The sequence below is a fragment of the Cariama cristata genome, unplaced genomic scaffold (assembly GCF_000690535.1).
Source record: "Cariama cristata isolate BGI_N322 unplaced genomic scaffold, ASM69053v1 scaffold19604, whole genome shotgun sequence".
Taxonomy (NCBI): domain Eukaryota; kingdom Metazoa; phylum Chordata; class Aves; order Cariamiformes; family Cariamidae; genus Cariama; species Cariama cristata.
In genome coordinates, this window is record NW_009612561.1 from 1 (window position 1) to 8,193 (window position 8,193).

At 40.8% G+C, this 8,193-nt stretch overlaps 1 protein-coding gene across 1 annotated transcript; it reads left to right on the forward strand.

The window, feature by feature from the left end:
• The first annotated feature begins 1,183 nt into the window (after positions 1-1,183).
• Positions 1,184-7,006, forward strand: RNF168 (ring finger protein 168, E3 ubiquitin protein ligase). Its single transcript, XM_009698699.1, has 6 exons — positions 1,184-1,484; positions 2,413-2,489; positions 3,876-4,052; positions 4,746-4,870; positions 5,179-5,266; positions 5,939-7,006. Exons 1-6 carry the CDS (start codon positions 1,184-1,186, stop codon positions 7,004-7,006), a joined length of 1,836 nt encoding a protein of 611 aa, XP_009697001.1.
• Positions 7,007-8,193: the final 1,187 nt, after the last annotated feature.

Sequence of the window (8,193 nt, forward strand, 5' to 3'; positions counted from 1 at the left end):
GGCGTCCCTGCGCGCTGGGCCCCGGCCGCGGTGTGTGGGGCTGCCCCGCCGGCCTGCCCTCTCCTCCTCGGGGCATCCCCATCTCAGGGGCTTACTAAGCGTTTTCTGTCGATGTACAACTTGAAATCAGCCCCGAACGGGTATGCGTGGACTTACTTAGGTCTTCTTAACAAACCACCTGTAAAACTGGGTGTTTCCGTGTTATCGGGCATCCTTTTTTAAAACATTAAAGGATTTGTTTTATCAACGAAGGGAGAGCAAAAACAATAAAAGCCAACTTAAAGTGTATTTGTCTCCATGTGGAGTTCCTGTGTGGCTGAAATTGCAGTCTTTTCCTCAGAAGGACCTCCTGTCTCTGCGGAGCTGAGTCTTATGAAGCTTGTAAGAACTTTCTTAAGTTCCTGTAACTGAAAAAACAGTATTTTTATCCGTTTTGCTGTATACGTCTTTTATTTTCTGTTCCACAGTATTTCTGAGCCAAGTGGAAAAAGTCCTGTGAGGAGCATTGGTGATAGAAAGGCTGGATGATCCCCACCATTTTAAGTCACACAAGAAAATGCTGAAGCGTTCAACATACTAGCTAGTTCTTTGCTTATATTGTGAAAAATAATTTTGACCTTTTAGTCCCAACTTAAGCAAATGAATGAACAAGGAAGAACCTCCTCTCCTCTGATGCATAGGGATGTTGTATTTCACCTTCAGAACGTGCTGGAACCAAGTCTGTACCAGAAGCAGTTTTTGAAGGACACACATGTACTGAAAAATTGACTGAATGGAAGGTTAAGGTAACTGTAATAATGTATCCACCAAATGTGAGCACAGCTTATCACTAATAGAGAGTAAATGCTGAAAGAACTCTCATCTTCTTTCCCCCCTCTCCTTACCACCTCCTTGCTGTCACCAAAGCACTGTTACAACTCAGGAAACTGCAGTAGGAAAACCTGCTACAGTTTCTCCATGACTTCTGGAAACACCTGTCTTCCTCTGGAAGTTGGGAATCTCTCAGATCACGAGCAAAAGCAACCGCTTAAGCAGACTTCCAAAATCCACTAATATTTTTGTAAAGTAACTGTAAAACTAAGCATTTTCTCTTTTATATTCAGTATGGGAAGTAAAATACATGTTTCTTTTTGCTTTCAGGTACTGATGTTGTACTAGTCTTGTTCCTCTACTTTGAGTCAGGATGTCAAAGAAATCAGAGGCTCCGCTTTCCTTGTCTGACTGCCTCTGCCAAATTTGCATGGAGATCTTGGTGGAGCCCGTGACGCTGCCATGCAACCATACCCTCTGTAATTCTTGTTTCCAGCTGACCGTTGAAAAGGCCAGTCTTTGTTGCCCTTTTTGTCGGCGGCGTGTCTCTTCTTGGGCGCGATATAATGCCCGCCGAAATACTCTTATCAACTGGGAACTCTGGGAAAAGATTCAGAAGAATTACCCGAAGGAGTGTGAGTGCAGGATTAACGGACAGGATTTGGAAGAGGAAAGTAAGTAAAATGTCACTTGTCCTGGGATGTCTCTGCTTTACCAAAGTAATTACTGTTGGTGGACTTTGGATGTTGTGAAATAAGAAACTGTGCGTATACAGGCTGTGTTACTGCTAGAAAATGCAGTGTCGGAGCTCTCCTGTGAAAGGGGCTTGCAGGGCAGAGGGGTGGCCCTCCGTGCCTTTTTTGTTTGTAGTACAGAGGGTCAGTTATTTGGTCTGATCATTTAAGAGGATATTTGTGCATGCACTTTGCATAAAGCGTTGGTGTATGGCTTCCTAGCCTTACAAAGGCGGTAATTCATTACTGATACAACTTCATCTGTAAAATCTGTGAGTGGAGTATCCACGCGTGTGTGTGTGTGTGTTGTTTATCACTGTCAAGTAAGTGAAGTGGTTAAAAGTTTTTCAGCTTTTAGATGCTGTTAATTAGTTGGGTTACAAATTCTGGGGTTTCAGTCTATGCAAGAGTCTCTGAGTCTAAAATTGTGGTGTCACAGAAAAGGAAGTGAAATCTGATTAACTTTTTGAAGGAGGATTTTGGGGTTTATTATGTTGTAAGCTCCCTTGAGGGAGGCTAATTGGTAGGTAGGCTCTATGACATGTTGTTCCACTTGCGATATTAGGAAGTCTTTTTGATCGCAAAAAGTGAAAGATGTAAGTTATGGTCAGCATACGTATTTACTTTGTACAGAGTGCTTGGAAAACATTGACTGATCTCGCTACTCTGTAACACAGTGCTTTCTTACTTTGTTCCTTTGTAATAAAGTGCTTTTTTTTTTTTTTTCCCCCACAGCACTTAAGTAAAATCATTCCTGTGACAGGGTATGGAAGTCATCTTTTGTTGTTGACTCTCGTGATCTTGCTTTGTTCCTCACCTTTTCTTTTTTTTTTTTCCCCTCCTCTCCCCCCTCCTTCTTCTCAATTAGTCTGTGTCCCCCATCCGCAACACCAGCTGAGCAAGCCTGGGGAACTGAGGCAGGAATATGAAGCAGAGGTTAGCAAGGTAAATCTAAAAATATATTTAAAAGGCCTAAATGCTTTGTATCTAGTTATTTTATTTGTTCCCACAAGCAGTTCTTTCAGAGTTAGGGTGTCACCTTTCACTATCTGCATCCATGCCCACACATAGCAGAATGCCTTTTATAGGTCCTCAGATGCACATAAAGTATTTCAGACTAGCAAATGTAAAAATTTGGAACTCTTTGGGCTTTGGTTTTGTACTAGCCTTCTTGATTTTCGTCCTTAAGTACCAGACCACAATTAGCTGAGCTTCAGTTATGACCATATGGCATTTTCTTTCTTATTTGCTCACTCCCTGTGTTACCTGTGTTCATTTGAAACTCAGAAAAGATTTTTAAAAAATCTTAGTGTTTACCTGTTTAAGGATCCTTCTTCTTCCTATTCAGACACGGTAGTAGTAAGAATGATAGTTGGAAATAGTATTGGAATGCTCCTTTCCCTGACAGCCCTGTTGCTAGTTGTTACAAGAGCAGGGAGAGTATGTGAAGCAGAGGACTGTGGGATTCTCTTTCATGGCAGTTAGGGGATAAGATTGATTGGTAGCAATAGGATCGATGGTTAATAGAGATGGTGCCCAAAAGCAGTGAAATAAATAATGGTGTCTGCTGCCAATCAGAAGACACCAACACATGTTTTGAAAGAAACTCAGACTTAACATAGCTTGTGGAGTATTACAGCTTGAGGAGTATTAGAGCTTGGCACTCTTCTCCAAAGCAAATTTCCGAATTCCGTTACCCAGTTAAGAAAGCTTTATTCGTTCTTGAAGTACTTTGCTGTCCTTTTGGAGTTACTGATAACTGATTTATCAAGAGTGGAGGTCTGCCGTAAGGAAGGCAGACTTAAAATTCTTGGTCTGCCGCTTTGGGTTTTGCATATTTCAAGAGAGCAGGAGGACTCTTTTAGAAGAGAGATGTGTTGCCTTTTTGGCATCTTGCACTAATATTGGGATTACTATGACAGATGGAGCAAGCACTGTGGATTTAGCTGGCATCCAGCCTTGTAAAGAATCTTAATTTGAGTTGCTGTGTAGATCTGTGTATTTGGAGATCTTAGTTTTTGTTACAAACCTCTTGAAAAGGTGAGTAATGGAATCTAACCTTGCAGGCAAGCAAGGTTAATGGCATAGTCTTACAGAAACCAAAAGGTAGGTCACTGTTGTCAAACTGAAGACTCTACACACAGTATCGGTTTGATTCTTACATCTTTGGAGACTTAGTGTAATTAAATACTGGCTTTGAAGTGCGAGGAGTGTCTTTGTGAATAGCAAATCATTCATGTTTAAGAAGTGTCAGCTGAGATGTTCTGGCATAAAGTGTGGTCCTACAGTAGTAACCAGACACATTTAAAAAAAAAAAATAATCTTTGTTAGGTGGAGGCAGAAAGGCGAGCGCACGAACAGGAGGAGAACAAGGCAAGTGAGGAATACATTCAACAGCTTCTAGCAGAAGAGGAGGAGGAACACAGACTGGCAGAAGAGAGACGGAGGGAGATGGAGAAGCAGCTGAAGCAAGATGAAGAGTTGGCCTGGCAGCTGAGTAACAGTCTGGTGAGTTAGGATCAAGGAGGACGGTAGAAAACGTTGATATAGCGCAAACAACTTAGACTTTTCAGAGCAAAAGTTAAAATTTTGCTTAATTTATTTTAATTGTAGCTGGAAGCTGTTGTCAGCCCCCAGTATTTTAGATCCTTGATTGACCATTAACTTTTGAAGAACCAGTGGGAGAGTGAAATACCCCAAACATTTCTACCTGGGTAATAGGCACTTGAAACAGGATATTTTCTTTGTGAAACATTTTTAAACATCGGTTTTCTTCTGAATACTTCCTTTTCCTCATGATTTTAAAAATACTTCTTTGGAAGAAGTCAATGTCTATAGGCTGTATTGAGGAAAAAAAAAGGACTGTTGATGAAAGTTTCCCTATGTTTTGGGGTTTTTGTGTTTGTTTTCTGAATTTGTTTTGGGATTTTGGTTGGTTGGTTTTTGCTGCCCGATAGTAGTCTTGATGAGGAAACTTGTGTAGTTCTTTGAACAAAACCTCTTGTCCCTTAATGCTAGATACAGGGAAGGGTACAGCACATGTAACATTTCTTATTCCATAACTATCCGTTACTTACAGTTCTAGAATTTTTTGGACAAAAGTAACTAATTCTGCAGCAGAAACAAAGTAGTTCTCTGGAGTTTTCTCCAGTTTGTGTTGTTTTTTGTTTTATATAACACTGTTTTTACTTGTCATTGAAGAATGATGATTCCAGAGGACATGTGCTCAGCAGTCCTTCACCAGCAGGCAGTCTCTCATCTGAAATATCCCCAGCTCATTCGTGCAAGATGAAGAACAAACCAAGCAACTCTGGAGACATTCAGAAGTAATTCAAGTCTTCCTTCTTTAATTATTGATCTGGTTTTTGGTAATAGTGTTCCTCTGCTCCGCTTGCTTCCTTGGAATCCTGTAGTCCAACTTCACTGGATAATCTGGGGCAAATGTAAATGTTGAATGTTAAATGTTAAAACATCTCCTCGTAGGATAATGTAGAAGAGAAGGGAGACACCTGCCCTTCTCTTGTTGTTTTTGTTTGTCAGAATACGAGTCTGAACATCTTGATTCATGCAAAGGACTGATAATTCAAGGAAAGAAAAGTTTAAAAATGTATACTTTTTTTTTTCCCCTTTTAAGGTATTTATCTCCAAAGCTTCATCATCCATCGGGATCAGCATCATTCTCTAGAACAACAGAAGTAGGCCGAAGTGACTCTGGCTCTGTGGTAACTAGAATAATTTTGTTATAAATCTCGGTGTTAGTAATTATGGGTTATTTTCCCCTTGCCTATAGGATTGCCAATCCTATATCCCCTTGCACATCAGCGCTGGGCGGTTTATCTTGCCCTTTTTGAACTACCTTCTGTATTCATGAGTCCTCAAAGTGGAAAGGGAAAAAACCATGCTTGACAGTCCTCAGGTGCACACCTACGGCTTACTTTGATAGTTAACCTTGTGTAGCCTTTCAAGTACCTTACCTAAACATCTTCAGTGAGCTCTGGATTGTGACCGATGGTGTATAAAACTAAAATGATGGTGATGGAGCTCACTGGAGGAGGTCGCACGCTGATTTTCATCATTCCGTAGGTCGGTCTGTCTTATCTTTCCTGTTAGGCTTCAAAAGAAGATGAGCAGGCTTGAACAGTTGATTTTAGTCATTGATAAGAGGAGAATGCTGCAGTTGTGTTTCCAGTCCTTTAGCTAGGCTTCTGTAGGTTGTTTTAAATCTTTTAATTATTACAAAACAATTATGTATTTTTTTTAAAAGAGAAGAATCCCAGTTAATATCTCCGAGTAGATATGAGCAGTGCAGCTGTGAGGAGCGAGATTTGCATTTTATTCATACCCATTGGCTTTTGATAAATTTACTTTATTAGCGATCTCTCCCTTTTCTTCAGGAGACCAGTACCAATGAAGGCAGCAGTTCTGCATGGCAAGATGAGCAAGAGGAAATGCCAACACTGTCTCCACAGCTGACTGGTGTGATTAAAGATTCCAGTGTTAAGGATTCGTTTTTGGAATCCTGCATGAACTATTTCAGTGCCTCAGCTTCAGGGCAAACTGCCTCTGGCAAGCAGGAAAAAACACTGGGACCAAACTGTCTAGGAGACGAAGTTCCAGATGCACTTCATGGAAACACAGAAGGGGAAGGGTCTAGAACAGTCCTTCATCGATCCAAAGGAGATGATGATGGAACAGAGTCAGACAGTGGCAGTTTAACACACGTAGAAAGTGTAAACCTTGAAAACTCTGCTGAAACTCGTAGCTTTATTCAGTCAGCAACAAATGCTGTGATGTCTGACAGCAAAAGTGTAGTATGTGATCTCGTGAAGGTGGCCAGGCACTCAGATGAAGAGAAACCAGAGAGACTGCAGAACACTAAGGAGACTCCAAAAAGAAAGTCAGTGGAACCACCAGCTGAAGCAGTGATTGACTTGTGCGTGCTTGATAAGAGGAGAAGAACTTCTGCGGAAAGGTTGGAGGACCAAGGGGAGCAGATAAATGATTTTAACTTGCAAATGCAGAAAGCCTTTGAGCAGGAGTTGTATGAAAGGCGTATCCAAGAGGAGCAGGACAGGCTTCTGGCTCTGCAGCTACAAAAACAGATCAACAAGGAGGAAAGGACACTTAATCGACAAAAGGGCTCTCCAGATGAATATCTTCTTCGCACCAAAGCGCCTCAGCCTGCGAAGGACTCTCCTGCTAGAAAGGGAAGTTCTAAGATGGCAAGAGATTCAAAGGTAGCAAAAAAACAGGCTGAAACAAATCACCGCAAGACTCGGAGAGGTTCTTGCAATGAAAACTGGCAGTCCCCTACCAGAGTCCGAATGAAATCACCCAGCATCAAGGGAGGAAAAGTTTTGAATTGTGTGGTTAATACCAGTGATGCAAATGATATTTGCTCGCTGCCTAAGAATAAGCAAAAGACGATCCTTCAGATGTTTAAAAGCTCTGTTGCAGAGTAGATCAACAGAACCACAGACACATGGTGGAATGAGAATTAAAACCGTGGTAATGCTTTCTGCTGGGATAGGCAAAACTTCCTGGAAACAGTTCTGAAGTTGTCGGTTTTGAGGGGGATCACTTTGGGCTACAAAACGTTGTGTATTCTGAGAAGTTTTAATAGTGTACGCCCCCAGACTTCAAAAAATTCTAATTGGTCTTTTCTTGACCACAGCTTATTTTCCAGCACTTGCATTTATATAATTTTGAATGTGAATACTATTTGCGTTTAAAAACAAAAATAACTGATGGTCTTACCTTAAAATGAGAATTCGGAAAGGATGCATGTTGCACGGAGGAAACAAGCAAAAAAACCTCTGTAGTTCAGTTTTCTGCCAAGCGCGAGGTTGAAGCTTCACTCAGCACAACTGCCGTTCTGTTAAATTGAAGCACGTTACTGGAATTTAAGTTATTTGTTGAATTGCATTGTTCGCACAACAGTTAACAAGAGTATAACTGGACAGCCAGTCTTGCAGACATGCTCTTTCCAATATCCTAACCCCGTTCTTGGACAAAGAGAGGAAAAAAAAAAAAGATCTTTAGATCTTTCTCCCACTGCCAAAACCAAGGCTCTTTCATAGATGCAGGTAGTATAAGTGGTTGTGGGCTTGTATTTACCTCTGTTCATAGAGTTCACTTCTGCAGATCTGACTCTCACTGTCAGTAGGAAAAAGATACTTCTCTTTTCTTGTTGCTAGTGTTCTGCAACTTTATTCTCGTACGATAATATTACCTATATTTAGTGCTATTTAATTTTCATAATCAGACTAGTTTGATTTAAAAACACATAATATTAAAAAAAGAGTTAGTCCAGAAGACAGTTATGATGGAGAATGTTAAACCAAAAGGGGGAAAAGCAACTTAAAACTGGAGTTGTCAGTAATGACATAACTATAATGAAACATTCACGTAAGTGCCATGCCCGGCTGTAGCTTCCCCCTTGCCCCCTATTTTTAGAGGGATTGCCAAGTACTGTCTTCCAGTTGGGTTTAAAACTAACCTCATTCAAAAGAATTACAATTTAGGTATGTGGGGAAGTTGAGGCTGGTGAAGAGTTGACCAGCTGCTTCTCAGCAGAGGAAGTATTTTTGCCAGATTGTTTTATCTGTTGCTATTACGAAACCATCTTTTGGCCATTTTTTTGCTTGTA

Coding starts and splice junctions, on each gene's coding strand:
- RNF168 (XM_009698699.1), top strand. CDS start 1,184: ATGTCAAAGAAATCAGAGGCTCCGCTTTCCTTGTCTGACTGCCTCTGC. Junction 2,490..3,875: donor ATGAAGCAGAGGTTAGCAAG/GTAAATCTAAAA, acceptor AATCTTTGTTAG/GTGGAGGCAGAAAGGCGAGC. Junction 4,871..5,178: donor AACTCTGGAGACATTCAGAA/GTAATTCAAGTC, acceptor TCCCCTTTTAAG/GTATTTATCTCCAAAGCTTC.